Below are 17,928 nucleotides of genomic sequence, written 5' to 3' on the forward strand. Positions count from 1 at the left end.
GTCACACCAATCAAAAGGGCAGTGACTCCATGACAAGAATGCTCACTCATTTGGTATGTAGTAATGAGACAAAGTCAAATATGTACAAATTGTACATAAGATGACATATACAGTATATAGTAATTTTTTACAGCAAAAGAAGCATCAACATGAGGGTTTAATTGGCCTCATCAGATTTGGCACACGTACCCTGCTCTAAACATTGCATCAGCCTTATGACATATTTTTTTCTCTGAGAAAAAGTAAAGTAGAATGTGTAGCTAACCGCAGATGTCCCTTTGTCAGTCTGTACTGTATCTGTGTCTAATTGTCAACTCACTTCTCACAATATTGCAGTACTTATGGAATGCATAATTCGGCAACAACTGTCAGCCTTCACAGCATTGCTGAATATATTTGATTAAAGTTGAGCAGCAACAAAGCATTGTGACTGAGATGGCTTTTGTTAGTAAACAAAGCATGCTTTATCCTTTTTGATTAACACATGACAGAGATTACATGTGCTATTTACTCCCTTGCATGACTTAGAATGTGGTCATATATTGCATGAGAGAGGAACTAAAATATATGGGATTCGTTACAACATCTGCTCCAAATGATCTCCTCTTTTGTGTTTTTCTGCTGAGTTCCATTTTTACTAAAATTCTCAACAGCCACTCTTTGACAGTGTTTGCTTGCTTGCTAGTCGTCTGTTTCCCTCGGCAACACCATCTGAAGAAAGCACCACCCTGGAGACGATTCAAAGGAGCAAAAATTGAACAAAGAGCAGAAGTGACAAGCCAGTCAAACAAAAGTCAAATGTTTACCAGTACTTTTCCGCTTTTGACTAGTCACCCCTCAAATCCACATTGCCCTTCACAAACCTTTTCCTGATGGAGTCACACAGACTTTGAGAGGCATAACACTGATCATAGTCTATGTTTATCCCCGGCTACAGTACTTTTTAATGGACAATATATGCTGACTGTTTACTTGGCCATTACAGTAAACTGGAAATTGACTGCACGTTTGCATTGTGGCTTTATGTTCTACGCCAGCACAGGAAAACACTTTACATTACTTTGCATTTGTGCGTCCATATTTGAGGAGTGACTCTAATGGATGGATGAGAATAAGTGAGTTAATGAAAGCTCTTTCATTGCAGAATTGAAGACTAGACGTTTTTCATACGAGTGAATGTAAGTGGGAGTAGTTTACTAGTAAACATTTAATTGTTTAATAGTAGTTTTATATTTGCAATTTCCTCTTTTGAATATTGGTTCTCGCAGCCCAGTCAAAAACACTTTGCGGAAGACATTAAATCATCCACTACTTTTTTCACAGTGCATTTCCCATCTATATGACAATTAGGGATTTTTTCTCCACCAAAAGAAAAACTGTGGCGTGTTTGGCCACAAGAAGAATGCAGAGGAAGTGTATAAAGCTAGAGTTGAACAACACCTTTGAACCGGTTAGTGTGAATAAGTCTCCAACATTAAAACTTCACAAAAAGTCAGTATTTGGGCAGAAGTCGACAATTTATCATTATTGTTATAGAAATAGGATGCATAAAATAGCGTGCTACTCAGCGGGGGTGAAAGATTCCACGAGAAGCAAAATGCTGTTCAGTACCTAAGAATGCTTTTATTTTGAAGTAAACCACGGGAAGTGCATGTGATCACAATAAGTAACTTGTAAGTGATTAAATTAATGACAGGCGGTGGTTCGACGTAAGTGACAGCGGTTGTGTGTTTGTTTTTTGTCCATGCGTGTGTAAGCGGGATGTTCCAAAAGTTTGTTTTTAGCCGCTCGTTGGTTCGACTGGCGTCGCATTGACGTTCTTCAACACAGACGGGAACAGGTAAGTTTGTCTTTCTCTTGTTTGCTTTAAATACATTTAACTGCTTTCTGTACCGCAGCGGAGCTCAAACGAGCGGCTGTGAAAAGTTTGGATAGTTAAAGTCGCATCAATTCGCCATCAATTCGTAAGCCGTCTGCTATTCTGTCTGGTTTAAAGATAAAGTCATTGCAAGCTGTTCATTCGAGTTGAACATTTCTTATTACGACCGTCAACTGCGCAGCTGACCAGACCCTTCTCGGACAAGTGTAAATATTCTTAAAATACAGGAACACACACTAACTCCATTTTATTTTTAGAATACTAGATGTCACCTAGTAGAATATTAGAATGCCACTGCTATTAAGTGTACTAGTGCATTTTTAGCCAGATATCAAGGATTTCGAAGCCATTTGAGCAATGATTTGATCAAACAGTTATCAAGTTTAAGGGTGTGCTAGTACAGTGGTTCTCAACCGCGGTCCTAGAGTACCCCTTTATCCAGCCTGTTTTCTATGTCTCCCACAAGCAACACAGGTGTTTCAAACGATCAGCTAATCAGCAAGCTCTGCATGAAGCCTGATAACGATCTTCAGCTGTGTTGGCTGTGGGGACATGGAAAACAGGCTGGATAGGGGTACTCGAGGACCGGGGCTGAGAACCAGTGTGCTAGTAGGTCAAAATCGGCACTGCACTCCAAAATTTTTTTTTTTGCAGTTGAGCGAATGAGCCCTGCTGCGAATAGTGAAAATTTGATCGTATTTGAAACTAATCGCTTAAAGGATTGTAATTGCCTATACATGCCACAAGATGGTGGCAAAGCATTTTTTTCTAGCAAAATCTGTGGCATGAATAAATTAAATTCAAGTTGTTTGGCACCAAACCATAATATTAGACATGGTTTTGGCTTGAACACTGCAAATGTGTGTTTTTTTTCTTTCTTTCTGCGACTAACTTCCCTTTAAAAAATACAAGTGAGTTTGCAAATTCTGAACCAATTGTCAAAGAACGTACTTGTGGATGGAATTTAAGATGGATTTAAATGCCGTGAATTAAATTCTCAAAGCTTTCTATGGTGTCAAAATATCATTTTATGAACAGGTTCCCTGTGTAAAATTGTAACTGAAGATCTGCATCAATTGCTTGCTGTATGTGCTATATTAATAATACAATGGACGCCCGGGCCGATTAACTATCTCGGGTTACTATCGCAAGCTGTCATGACGACAAAGCTGCATAAACAACGTTTGGTTCAACGCGAAGCTTGACAACTCTCACTTTGTTGACCTAAAATGCTGCTTGTTTTCACACTCTGCATCCCGTTGCAAGTTCCTCCATTGAGACACAGTGTATACATGATATACTGTAGCCTGTATTGAGGCAAGATAAGAGCTCTGTAGATGCTTGTCAATTTTAATTGTACAGTTAAGACACGCACACATCCACCTATTGTGCAGCTCCATTTTCCCCCCTTCTTCCTTCCTGTTTAACAGGTAGTGTAATAATTGACCAAAATAAGTAGACTCCATAAGCAGGTATGGAATCTGTGTTGTTAGCGCAGCACTTAGTTGGATTTATCTATATTTAGATATTTTTGTCAAATAAGTGTGTTTCAAATTGACATGCTTTCTTCAAATTTATCCTAGTGTTACGTTTCAAAATGGCACATCCCTAAAGTCATAATATTCATGTGGAAATGGCTTAAGTGTGTCCCCTGCTGATTTAGTTTTTTCCCCCCTCTTGGTTCAGAGAGAGAAATTGCCAGAATGCTTTTGTTACATAAGTCTACAGCGTGTTGCGTCATTGTTTTGGGGGACCAATCCATAAAACCGAAGCTTTGGATTCATGCGTGCCCCTCGAAGGAGGTTGGGAGGCAGACTATTAGAAGCAGATGCTCTTCTTTTGGGAGGCCGCGATAGTGAGGAGGCCACACCTGTAATTTACATGGACAAGAGAGGTTGTTTTGTTTTTTTGTTGTTTATGTGGGATGTGGGTTTAGTCCATTAGCGTTTGTTGACTAACCAACACATCATGTTAAAAGTATGGTTTGGGAGGTCTGGATTGCCATGACTTTGAAGTAAAAACATGTAAACCGCAATGATTTATAGGTCTATAATCCTTAACAACCGCACCTCTTTTGTTCTCACTATTCTTCTCTCCCCCCCCCCTATTCTTCTCTTTCTCTTTATACTTATCTTAGGTTTAATTGCAAACAAAAACAGAATGTGCAGTGAGTGCCCAGGGCCAGCAGCATCTCTGAAATTTTTAATAATTAGTTCCCTGAAGTTAACACTTTTCAAATTGATCTATTATCAGCCGTGAATGCGGAATATCGGCGCAGCCAATAATCGGTCTATCCCGAGTAACGCTCACCTGCTTTTATTATCTTCTTACTTTTGAAAATGGCTCAATGAGTCAATTAAGAATACAGAGGAAAAAAAAATGTCTACCGGTCCTAATGTGTGTCTACCGCGTGGTCACGATATAAGACTGGCATTGGCCACACGGTTTCAACACCAACTAATGCACGTCACAGCTGCAATGCCGCAGTGTTTTCTATTAACAGTTTAGATATTTGATAGCTCATAACAGCATATTATACACACAATCCAATAATAGCTTTCTAGGTTTATCTCGGCGGGCAACATTTGTAGGAACTAAAGAAGGAGAGTTGTTGAGGTCATGGCCTAAATCTGACTTAACACGCATTTTAAACAGTATGAAGTAAGAAACGCGGCTACACAAACTTTGCCTTAAATGGACTGGCAAAAAGAAATTCGGTGAATCAGCAACAGACTGTAGACCTGGTTTAATGTATCACCCTCTGGCTGCAACATCAACACCACTTTAATAATCCAGAGATCTGAACAAGACACAGTTCGAAAGACCAATATCAGGATGTTGATGCATAATTTATTCACTGTCGGAGAGATGTTTTAAATTTTAATTGTTGTTAGTGTGTACACTGTGCAATAGTTGTCATAAAGCTGCCGGGGTTATTATACTTGTGTGCTTTAATAAATTTTTTTACCCTAAGCTTCTGTAAATTTATAGGTGGAGTCACTTGCCCGATTACTACATCTCTATAATTGTTGGTATTGGTCTCCTAGAGCAACTGGATCCAGCTGTCTAAAAGTTTGCTTCTTCCACTCCTCATTTGCCAGTTTCTTGCTGTGAGGCGGGGAGAGGTCAGTACACAAACGCCCCCACCCCCCCGAAGAGCTGACATTCTTGTCTGCATAGATACCTACAAGCTCACGCTGATCACATGATTGCCGAGCACAAGGTCTTCTCGCAGTCCTGTTTGGTCTTATGGACAAACTTTTCGTAGTTGCCCGTGTTGTTGTCTTGATGTTGGAAATATGAGACCTAAACAGCTGCCCTCGGTGACACAATAGGCGATGTTGCCAAGCACAAGCACCCATGCGTGTACGTGCGGTTGAATTGAGTCAGCGAGTGGTCGAGAGCGGCACCGGGGACGTGGATTTTCAGTAATTCTGTTCATTTTTGCAGGTCTGTGAATGGGAAAGTTTTGTCAACATCATCTGTCAGTGAAGCTTTTTGAAAAAAACGTCCTGAGTTTGTTGTTGTGTAAACACACCCTGACTAACCACTTGACTGTGTGAGCGTTCCTTAGCTTTTCCACTCGCACTTTGTGGCCATTCAATTAAAAATTGTTTCCTCTTTTGCGTAGAAAATGCCGTGTTTTGCAAGAGAAACGAGCTTTGATGAAAAACACCGGCGCATCTGGTTGGTCACCACGCATTACGGGGAGTGCACAGATTGTTTGAATTAGCTTTGTTGTGCTAATTGAGACAGAGCAGTAAAGAAGAGGTGGAATTTGAACTTTTTGGGGGCAGCATATGCAATACGCATGCCTGCTGCTTTATTAATTTATGCTGTAAGGATTGTAAGCCCACATTTACAAGTTGACAATAGTAGAAGAACACATTTGAGCTACGATATCTTTAGTCATATTAATGGTGAAGTTGCTTGTTTCGATTATGTTTATTCCTTCTTTTTTTTTATGTGATTATAAAGTGGAATGGCACATCATATTCTACTGCTGGATGGTTTCTGGGCCAAACATTGTAGCCAAACCTCAAATGGGGTAAAAGCTCAGGCAGTTTTTACTGGATCATAGATTGCTGAGTGAAGGTTTTCTCGCAGGGCAATGAAGTTAGCAACATTGTTTCAGTATTTATATACAGTATTTTTGGAAAAACAGAACTCCGCTCCCTTCAGCTATGTTTGATTATTTATTTATTTTTTTATGTTAGCAATCAACATTCAGCTCTCGTCTTGACCTAAATTGAAATCATATTTGTGTACTGATGAACTCTATTTTGGTAGAACTATTGTGACTCTGTGCCTGACTATAAAGTGGCTGAATCCTCTTTTTTTTTTTTTTTTCCCCTAATTTAAAAGCTGATTAAAATTTCAGACAGCTGAGAAGGTTATTTTCTTCTTAACGCCACCATGAATAATCAGCTGGCGTGATTACATTACAGAACAATGTGTTGTCTAGAGCCGAGAAAGCAAAACTGTGTAGTGGTCATACCTTCTGGAAACACTAGATGGTGCTGTTTGCTGGATGTTGCTCCATTTCATGACACCAAGCACAGTATGTAAAGTCATCCATCATATTGTATCCCATCTATAAATCGTGTTAATGTAGAATCCATCCAATCCACGAGGCATTCATCAATAGAGGTTGTCGTATAGTTGCATACTCTTTAAAATTTTATTTCAATGTTATGAATGGCACCGACAACAAAAAGAGTCATGAATATAAGATAATATAACCTTTATTTGTCACACAATAAAAATAAAGTAGACATATAATCATCATATGAACCTGAACACAAAAGGTTTTACCCACCAAACAACAATTCCATTTCCTCAATTTATAATACTATACTTTTGTTTAACGAAAGCATAAAGCTATCTTGTCATTTTTCTTGCCGTCCACCATCAGTCGAATATGATTGCCACTTGTCACACTCGTCAAATGATTGATCTGGCTCGGTGTTGATGAAGTGGGAAAGCACCGTTCTAAATTTATCACCCCCTCGCAACACCCCCCACCCCCTGCCGAGCTCATGCCTGCTGTAGATGTATCCACGACACATGGACCCCTAAAGGAGAGTCGTAGGGGGAAAGTTGGTGGGCGGGGCGGGTATGTTGCCACGGCAGGTCGACCTGTCAGTCCATCTACTACGTCCCAGTAGTCTTGTTCCACAAGTCTCCAGAGCTCTGATCTCCATCTTAACGAAAACAGGATAAACTTCAAACACTGACCCTGAACATTTCCAACTTCAGATTTAATGGCTTTCTAAGAAGCTCAAGAAGGTATGTGGATTTTGAAGTGTGTCAAATGCTATTTTTCAGTCCTGGAGGACAAACTAATTACATCTAACTACAGGTGTTTGATATGTTCACAGCTTTGAAAACCCCTCCCACATAAGTTGTTAAAAACTAAAGGTATCTGGGTTGTTCTTTATCAACTTTATATCAATAATTGTGTTGGCAGGAATATTAATATAATATAATATAATATATAATATAATTAATATAAGTTTGTTGGAAAAAATAAGCGCTGTTTAAAATAATGCAATAACATTTGTGATAATTTATAAAGTTTGATAATGATAAAGTGAAATATTTTCAGGTGTAATTAGCCACATTTGTATGTGTTTATGGTGAACATATGATGAATGGTTATTTCTGGTCTCAGTTGAAAAGATGGATCTAAATAAGCAGATTGTGTCAGACAGTGGATCTCAAAATGTGACTCACTCTGTGCTTCAACGACTAACGGCTGGTCTACAGTTGTTCATTGTGCTGCACCTGCTCTTACCCCGTCAGAACGCAGACAGAAATAGTGCTGGCTAGCACAGCGACACACACCAAGCATTCCCCCAAGTTTTTCCATTCAAATTCAAAATACCCGCATGAGTGTTGAGCAAAGTGCTGAAATCATTCCAATTGTGACGTTTTAAGTTATTGGAGTACTTTTACGCCCATAGCGTATTATTTATATATGAATCTCGAATAAACTGGGGCATATGAATGATTTTTAATTGTGGTGACCTGGGTGGCTGGTTTATTTTTAAATCCTGCCCCAAATATACACAAGCCCTGGTTTACTAACTTAGTTTGATGGTCTGATTTTTGAGCGTTTGGGGGGGGGGGGGGGGTGTTGTCAGCTGGCCTAGAATGGAGGGCAAGGCGGTGTGAAGCGTGATGTTGTGATATTCTTCTCTTACTCATCGTCTCTGCTTGACTGGCTGTGTCACCATCCCTTTTCTCAGATAGTGATTGCGGTGGCTTTACTCGCTCACCTCTCCCACATTTTTTTTCTCCTTATGGGGTCAAGAGCATGTGTTGTCTTCATGAGTTATTTTGGGGAAACCTAAGTAATAGTAGTCATTTGAGCTTGAATTCTGATTGTATATTTAGTTACTATTTAAGTATGAGGTCCCATTGGGTAGTGTAGGGGTTCACATAGCTGACTTTTACACTGGGCATTCCCAAAAAATGCACAGCTGTGCGATCAACGGTTGTAGTCTGTCACTCTGGACAAGGTATGAAAAATGGACACATGGATTTATCAGGAACAATGACAGAGTTGACAGAAATAAACATGTGATAATTTTCCATCGTTGTAATTGCGTTATTTGGCTAATATAGAACATAGCCAAACATATGATTCGCTTATTTTAATCCCTCTCCTGTGGATCTCTAAAAAAAAAAAAGAAAGAAAAAATGTGCAAATTGATATGTTCTTGTTACATATTTATTTTAATTGTTTAGATAAAAATATTCTTTAAAGAAATGAATAATTAAATTTTAAAAAATGAATAATTTAATATTTTAAAAAAGTCCAGATTTTTAAGCTGCCAGAAAAAGACATAAAATGTTAGAAAATTTATGGCAAAAATACATATATTTTTTAATTTGCCAGAAAGTTAGAAAATGTATGAAAAATAGCACAAACACAAGGTAGGGCGGCTTGGCTCAGTGGTATGGTGGTCATCTCCCAAACCAGAGGTTGTGTGTTCGATCCCAAGTATCAAGTATCCTTGATACTGCGTATCAGTAGTTGAATGTAAAGCGCTGTTTTGCGGCTGCAGACAGATTTTTGGTTATTTATTTGGCCTAAAATGGCTCTTTTGACTTGTAAAGGTTGCTGACCCTTGGGCTAGATCAACCTACTGTATTGGTTTCACACAACAGTTACACAAACGTTTCCAACTTGTTTCCACCTATTCAATTTTGGTGATGATCTGATTAAGTTTCAGAGTCAGTAATCTTTATTTATCCCCATGGGGCAGCTGGATAAAAAAAAAAGTGTAGGAATTGAGTCAATGTGGCATTAAGGCTATTTGGTAGCAATGTTCTTTTATTGGAAAAACAATACATTTAAAGATTGAGGCGTTTTTTTTTTTTTGTTGTTGCTAGTCCAAATGAGTATTTGTGAAAATATCTTTCAACAAAAGTGACTTATCAAGAGCAACCGGGCCCTCTTCTTTGTCTTAGCTGCTTGCAAAGCAGTTTATGTTTGGTGTCCCATTTGAAGTCTTGTCAGAAGGCCTAATCTAGGTAGCCTCACGTGGTGGTCTTAAGTGCATAATTACCTTGCTGCAACGTCTTTTCATTTATTTAAATCCAACCAGCCTTCGAATTAGTGGTGATTTATGATGAGCCACTAATAGTCCTTTGAGGCTTTGAAGGAACTGTTTGTCCCCTGTCATTGACCTCAGATTTGAGCTCTGTCAGAGGCTTCTTCAGCTGCAGGTAAGGCCTTGTACATTATACATCCAATCACTTATGTGCATGGCGCTTGCACTTTCTTGGAAAGGTATTCAATAGCCTTTGCCAGAAAATCTCTGGGCATGTGACGGTTGCTTTTATTAGCCGTTTCAGAGGTTCCAGTCATTGCAGTCACATTTCACTGTTCTGATGGCTGTTGTCCTTTGTCGGTTCACTTCACACTAAGAAATGTTTAGAGAGAGTGCGAGTTCTTGTCCTCCAGGTTAGCGGTTCCAAATGGGAAGCTGTCCATGGCACTTAAGCGATGGAAACAAATCCCCAGCAAATGCAATCAACCGCATATTCTGCATTTGGAACGGCGAAGACCAGATGTGGACTAGGTGTCAAAATGAAGCGCACACTGTGCATGTTATTATTTTGTTTATATGCTTAGCTCTTCAGTGAGATGCATCGCTAGACTTCTAAAGCACTTGACTTGGAGTCGACGCAATCCAAACTTGAGAATGCTTATCTGCTTTATTTTAGGAAAGTCATGCTGAGGTGTGTGCACTGCCATGCGTTAATAGACTGTAAAACTGCCGCAGAAGGTCAGCATTGTCCTTGTGTGTCTATTTGTGATGTGAATGGAAAGTTTCGGGCTTGAGGTGGTTTGTGATAGGGAGCTTGATTATGAGGGTTGAAGTTTGAGGTCTATCGTATTTGATGTGGAAGAAGCGTTGGGGTGCGAAGAGCGGTACACATTGTGGTACGCAAACTTTATGAATAAATTAACATTTTCCATGTATGTGCTGACCATGCATTCCAAAGGATGTACTCATCTGGATTGATGGTCTGTTGTGGAAAATATGTACATTTTCCTGTGGGATTAAGAAAGCCACGAAGGAAAGGTCTAGGAGACCAGCCCAGTTGTTACTTCTTCCTTCCTGTGTACTCTTTAATATGAGTTTTTGGATCAGGAAGGTGATGCAGCCATTATACGTGACTACGAGCAGACCTGTCGGGATGCCATTGAGCACCAGAGGTTGTATTAAGGGCAAAAATAATTGTCTGGAAGTGTTTATCTAATACTGACTGACTGCACATGTGAGCTTGTCCAGGCTGGAAATCATCCTGTTTAGTTGACTGAACATCTGGGAAGGTGATTAGCGGTAGAAGAACAACTCTGTTATGCTTGTCTGGTTCTCTGCACTGTTTAAGTTCATAATTGTAATTAGCTGATACGGTTTGATATGGTAGGCCAACTTTGTTGATAGAAATAATGAATCAAGGTCTCTCGTGGTAATGTATAAAACAAAAACAAAAATACTTAATTTTGTCAGTTCAGTTGTTAAAGCATCACTAAGAAACTTTCATTTTACATTGATTATGGTGACACCATATGGACAAAAGCGGTAATGTTGTGTATGATGAAGACCACATTTCCCATGAGGACAAGCGCATTGCATCGTTTATTTTATTTTTAGCTCATGCCAGCGAGTAAAATCCGGGCCAATTTTGATCCTTGACTGTTCTTTTATATGGGTAGCTTCCCCTTTTCTTTTTTGTCTCTTCAGACAAAACTTTTCCGTTGTCTTGTAGCTTCTGCCAGGAAAGCAGTAATCGTGCGTCGACATTCAAATTGACTTCCGTCTTTGTAACGAATGGGGAAAGGGAGAAGTAACATATGCCATAAAGCAGTCAGCACATTTGTAGTTTTTTTGTGTGGCAGTGTTCCTACCATCCTCCTCAAAGTTGCTTAGTGCCAGTAAAAATGATACAGACCCCCTCAGGCCATGGCAAAGGTACCATTCAACTAGTTTTAAGTCAGTTTCATCAAAGTTGTGAAAATATTTTATTAAGGTTGCTACTTTAATGAAAATATACATTAGCTATATGAACTTTTATAGTAGAATGTAAGAAAAATCCAGGTTGTTTGATTGCCATGGTTTTTGCAACTCTACTTAATTTGGGGACATTTTCAACCAATTTTAGTCTAAGCCTTTATTGTTTATGAATAATATACAATTGAATGCCACATAGGAATGCATGAGAGCATATGCCTCCAATCCTGGTTTTCATTCATCCATTTTAATTTCACATTTACTCAACTTTATAGCGGAGAGAAGGAAGAACAAAGGTCTGGGGCAAGTAATAAATGTATCTCTTGGCATGCAAATGCAACCACAAAATGATCTGAGCGTCAGAGGAAATTATTGTGGACAGTTTGCTTTAATCCAAGACCAGTGACCGTTTCATGCTCTCTTAGAACCGGGTTTTCGCTATAGTTTTTCTCTTAACTGTATCCTGGAATGAATCTACTTCACCACTTTCTTTGTCAGTGACACTTTGACCTATTCTGCTCTCTTTTATCCGACTTTAATTTTAGGTTTGAAACATTTACGGGAAAACAAAAAAAAAGAGATATTCAGTTTTGTGGTTTATTTTCCCTTTTTTCCTCTAAGCTATTTCCCTATATTGTTGGAACTGACCCTACAAATCCCCACCAAGGTTTCCGACCTATAGAAGCATTGCATCAGTAGCGTAACCTGTAAGGTCTTGCCTATTCCTTGCAGTCGAGCCTCATCGTTACTAATAACAGGTTAGGAACCATCAGGTGATTTTTGCGGGGCTGATCTCATCTTATGACAGACGAGTTAAAGAAACAAACACTACCAACGAGTAAGACAGACATTCAGTACATACAGACAGGTGTTATGTGGTTGGAGGCGCAGAGGTGATGATAGCATTATAGAGTATTTGTGTTCCACCACTCTGTCTTCAGTCTGTGTAGCTGTGTTTACATGCTCGTCGATGATCTCATCTCAACGGACCTAAAGATGTCATCCCTTGTAAAGTTCTCAACCTTGACTGTTTGCTATAGGCTGTATATTAAATCCCTATGTCTATTTTAAAAAATATTATTTCAAATTGTCTCTTAAAATGGTTTGCATTTACATGCGCAAGTAGTCCCCGGAGATTAATATATTATCTCAGCAGCCATGAATGACCTGCCACATGTTGACAGGTTGACTGTGTATGCCGGAGATAGATAAGATACACTGCACTATTTTCCCGTCAGCATCAGAATAACCACGTTGGGCTCCATGCCGGGCTCCATGCCAGGCTCCTTGTGAGGCCTTCTCCATGCGGCGATAAGCGCATCATTGACACACTGACGTATATGGGTGTATGTCTGCAAGCTTTCATGTGTTGTTTTTGGCCGTCACAGATGCGATAATCCTAATAGGAAAAAAGGGTTTATGAAGTGCATGGGGATGTCAAATTGGAATTAGTGGTTCACATGTGCTTTTGAGGAGGACTTTTGAGTGTTTAGAAAGGAGAGCTGCGGGACGGTTCTCCCAAGTTTCTTTGTTATTGATGTGGCTTACAAATTGGGACTGACTTGGGATAGACTCTTGCTTTCACATGACAATGAACAGAAGAAGTGGCAGGGGAAAAGCGCACGGGCAATATGTAATTGCGCTTGCTGTTTGCTAGCTAGCTAGCTAGCCTGCTGTAACATTACAACAATACCAGCCAACTCATTTCTAAAACTCATTTACTGTGAAAGAGTGGCAAATTTGGTGTAAAAATATGAACTTGCTACGCTGAATCACAATCAACCACCTCTGTCCTAGATGTCAAATGGTAGTCCTCTCCGTCTGTTCCAAGTGCCTTTAATTTGTTGTCCACGAACCAGAAAGTAAACTGAAACACAGAATCAAAAATGGGATGGTCGCATCATCTTATCTCGTCCAAATACAACCTGTAGGATTTGTGTTACTGAGTTACATATAGGACTCTTCTACATTAGTATTCTTCTTGGGTTGACTTGGGCACATTTTCCTTTTTCCAGTGCGTCTCGTCTTATCTGCCTTCCTGTCTCCGTCCCTTTTTTATTTAATTCCTGCTGGACGCGTACTGGAATTTCTCATCAGGCTGAGAGGGTTATTTCTACTCTCTCCTCTCGTCCCGCTCACTTTTGGTTTACTCCCATCTCTCCCCTTCCCCTCATGTTCAGCACGGGTTCTTTTGGCATCCCGCTGGTGTTTAGGAGCCAAGGATTTGGAAAGCAGTACTCTCCTCGGACACTCCCAACTTTCCTTGCCTCTCGCTCACGCACTCATCTTTTTTGTTTCGCTGTGTCCGCGAGGCTTACGCAAACCCCTCTGCTGCGATCTGCCTGTCATCGGGCCTTGGTTAATGAGCTTAGCATGTGCAGCACAGCTTGTAGCTTTGCATGCTGTTGTGGTGGTGGGCACCCTGAGTGGGTAGCGAGAAAACTAACCAGGACCTCCTTTCCCATTCTGCGCTCTCCCCTCCCCGACTTGAATGCTACCTGACTTCATTCTCTTTTTTCTCTCTCCCTCATTCGCTCGCTCTCCCTCACTCTGTCCCAAAGCTTTTGTAAAAAATTGCTTTGTCGCAGCAGCACCTCTTGAGCAGCTGCATTGCTTTTCTTTTGTTCCAATTCACCCTCTCTAACAACTTTTTTTTTTTTTTGTTGGGCCAAAATGTATCGGAACCCGTGGATTTCCAATTATCTGAGCCATGTCAAGTTTTGCAGTGAAGGTAAGAGAGAATGGTTTCTATACAGCTCAGGTCATAGGTTTGGGGTTCAGTTTTGGAGTTGGTGACAGATGACTCGGATTGAGGAGTTTGTGGATAAGATCATCCGAGTTGTCAGGTGATGCACAGCAGACCTGCTTCCTCTCTGCTCAATGTCCTTCTTTCCAGCCAGCTGTCATTGCACTGTAGCTGTAGCCTCCAAGGACAGCAGAGCAGAGATAAAGGACTCTTAACTATGCATGGTCTTTTTTGTTCGAGGGAGGCTTGTGCTGCATACACCTGGTCTCAAAAAAGCTTATATTCTTGTTAGTGATTCTGTTAAGGCTTATGTAATGCATCTTCATGACAAATGAAATAAGATAAATTACTATTGGAATTATGTTTGCACAAATTAAGACTTGGTGTTCTCATTAACTACTAATTCCATTTAACCAACAGCCAGATATCCTTCTTTGTCAAATTTAGCAAATGTGTAGATGAAAATGGAATCTCTTGAGTGTCAAATGTGTCACCAGACCTGCCACAGCAGCACTTCAGTCACGTGTTATGGATGCATTAGGGTTCAGCATGATACATTTACTTGGAATCAAGCCCATCGGAAAGGTTTTTGGTTTTGCACAATATCACCATATTATGAAGTTTATAATATAAAGTCTGCATAGTTCACTGCATACCTAATAGTCTAGTCCAGTGGTTCTTAACCTTTTTTTAAAGTGACATACACCCTGTGAAATATTTTTTCAGCCAAGTACCCCCTAACTAGCGCAAAACATTTCTGATTGAAGAATAAAAAAATTGAATTAAATTAAAACAGTGCTGTGCCATAATTGTCTGATTTATTATTCAACTTTGGAAATCTATTTGTATTTGTGTGGTCTCTTGAACTATTTGGAAATAAAAATAATAAATAATTTATTTATTTATAAATAATGATTTGTGCACATACAGATTATTATCAACATAGTGTCATCTTTTGGGATCATACTGTATATAGTAAAGCTCTGTTCTCAAAAATAAATAATTAACTGAATTTTTCAAGTGATAGATGGGTGATTCTAGGTGGTGGGTCAAACCATTCTGGTATGGGGGAAATACTGTTTTTTTAGGACACTGAAGTTCAATTGCCTATTGAATATGAAATTCATTTTATGAACTTATATATATATATATATATATTTTTTTTTAATATTTACATATACTTTTTAAATATACATGATAATGCATTTTATTTTTAATGTCCTTTACATTGCAAGATCTCAAAGGGCTAAAAGTAGAGAAGAAAATGGCATGCATTTTTTTTTGTTATAAAAAAACATCTAGGTGGGTGGGTCATATGTTCTGCTAAAAAGAAATGTCTTAAGAGTTCTTTTAAAACAGTCAATAGATTGTGGTGCCCTCAGTGTGTCAGGGAGGGCATTCCACAGACGTGGGGAAGCGGCACAGAAGGCCTTATCTTACATTTTTTACATTATTGAAGTATTTTAAAATCTCATGTACCCCCTGGAGTGCCTTTACGTACCCCCATTTGAGAACCCCTGGTCTAGTCCATGGCTAGCTGTGTTAGCATTAACAGCATTTACAATATGTCAATAAAAGAATAGGATGTTACACAAAGGGGAAATACAACTTTTAATATTTAATGTATTTCCAGTATGTGCAAATGATTTTGCACTGGTGACTGACCCCCGATCCGCGCCTGCTTCTTATTACCACCCGTCTTTGTGATGTTTCACAAGTGAAGACTGAGTGTTGAGACCTGCTTCCCCCAGGTGGGAATAGCTTGCAATCCACAAGAATCTGCTCACAGTTTGAGGCTTTTATGCCTGATGCAGGGTTGATTGAACATCAATGTTCTTTGCTGCCTGTTTTCTAGTTCAGGACCGATTATTTTATTTTTTTTCCTTCTTTTTTTTGGGTCACTGTACTTGGTCCTCATTACCTTTACCGTAGATGTTATGTTGTCATCACTTTTTTTATTAGTAAGCAGATTTGTGCAAAATATCTAATATAATATAAAAAAAAAAGGTGCTATTCTAATTCTTATTAGCATTGAAAGCCTAATTGGCTTATTGTGTAGCCTTTTGTTAAATCTCACTGTTTGCCTCAGTTTGTGATTCCCCATCTGTTTTGTAACGCTTTGCCTCCTAAGCTGTTCTCAGTAAGGCTTTAGTCACAATTTGAGGTTGTGCCCCCCCCACCCCAATGAATGGTGAGGGCAGACTGAGTATGTGGGTAATTGCTGGGAGAAGTAGACGTCTACGTGCACGCACTCACACACAGACAGACAGCGTGATGTAATGCAGTCAGCTAAAGCATGACACATTTTCTTTTGGACGCTGTAATCCCAAGCGTCAAAGTTAATCCTATATCTCACCTTGAACATATGCTCGACCCCTGTTGGCTCTTAGGTTTTGCTACACTTTGTGTTAGATTGACACTCAAGATTTGGCAACGGGCACATTCAATGAGACCACTTGGTCACTTAACAGCTTATAAGCAAATACAGCTTATAAACAAAACGGTTAGATACTCAAAACAGACAGTGACATGACATCATTCTTGTTTTATACGGTGTAAACTCAAGGATTCCAGTATAATTCTTACGAGGCCGTTTCAGGCGCAGTGTTGCTGCGCATTCCAATCTGTATCAGAGGCTTAGCGACATCTTTGATCATTATGTAGGTTTTTATGTTTTGTGTCTAGTTTTACCATTGAATTGTTAAGGGGGACCTAATGGCCCACATGTCACCAAACAAGCTCTGTTAGATGTAAAGCTCATACAGCTTAGGTTTCAAGTATTTGTAGACCTGACAAAAGCAACAAGACTGCTGCCCCGGAGGAAGAAATCCTACAGGATTTTGTATATGACGGCAACCTGATGGAAATCACATCAGTGTCTGCTTTTTGTTTGATACATTTACTCAAAGGAAAAGTCACTTCAGTACACTTCAGCCATCATTAGATTTATTTGATAAATGTGGATGGTTACATGTTCCGTCAATGTAAACAAAGCCATATCAGATATGTCACACTTGAAGTGTCGATTTAATTAGTCCAAAATATGTTGGATATTCAGTGGTAGGTGCTGCCAAAAATCTTTTCCTAATATGTCCTACTACTGCCAGTTGTTAAATGAAAACAACATTATTGCCTTCTTTCATTGTGAACCACATAATGTTAAAAGCCAAAAAATAAACACTTTAATGACTTTACTTTTGAGCAAAGTATCATTAATGACAGATTTATAGTCATGTTTTGGAGAGACATTCATTCATCAATATCTGATGTAACACTGTTTTGAGTGTCTTGTTTGAGTGAGTTTTCATAGCTACAAGTATTTTGAATCAAACATTAGATTGCTCAACTGAAAACACAGCTATCTTGGCTCTTACACGTCCCGCGTGGACCATATTCCAACCAGCTGAAAACAATAGCAGACCCTCCCCAAACACAACCAGGCACACTGCCCTCTGTGAATAAGCTTGCGTTCTTCCCAAATGTTTGGGTAAAAAATGGACTGATCCTCTACATGGGTCAATTTGTCCCAACTTTCTGAGTTGTTTCATACAAAATGATTTCTGAGTTGTTTTATACAAAATGGCCCAAGTAAAGGATCTGACCAATATTTATGAGTTGTTTTGCACAAAAAAAACACCCATTTCCTGACTCATAGTTGGGTCAGATTGACTCATGTAGAGGATCAGTCCATTTTTGACCCATATTTGGGTTATTTTTGATCCAACTTTCTGTGTTTTATACAAAATGACCTGATTTTTTTGACCCAAGTA

At 39.3% G+C, this 17,928-nt stretch overlaps 1 protein-coding gene across 16 annotated transcripts in view; it reads left to right on the top strand.

Annotated features, from left to right (window-relative positions):
- The first annotated feature begins 1,693 nt into the window (after positions 1 to 1,693).
- The window catches only part of svila (supervillin a), a 50,615-nt gene continuing 34,380 nt past the window's right edge, over positions 1,694 to 17,928 (top strand). For 10 of the 16 annotated variants that reach the window (XM_086065862.1, XM_086065852.1, XM_086065851.1 and 7 more), the window contains exon 1: positions 13,721 to 14,143. In XM_086065862.1, the coding sequence (XP_085921988.1) occupies positions 14,086 to 14,143 (58 nt within the window). In that variant the 5' untranslated portion in view covers positions 13,721 to 14,085. Of the gene's footprint in view, positions 1,841 to 7,036; positions 7,169 to 13,719; positions 14,144 to 17,928 lie in introns of those variants that run through there. The other 6 variants (XM_086065849.1, XM_086065848.1, XM_086065861.1 and 3 more) reach the window with 4 other exon arrangements.

The sequence above is a fragment of the Leptonotus elevatus genome, chromosome 21, assembly GCF_054856555.1.
Source record: "Leptonotus elevatus isolate MCC_2025b chromosome 21, RoL_Lele_1.0, whole genome shotgun sequence".
Classification (NCBI taxonomy): domain Eukaryota; kingdom Metazoa; phylum Chordata; class Actinopteri; order Syngnathiformes; family Syngnathidae; genus Leptonotus; species Leptonotus elevatus.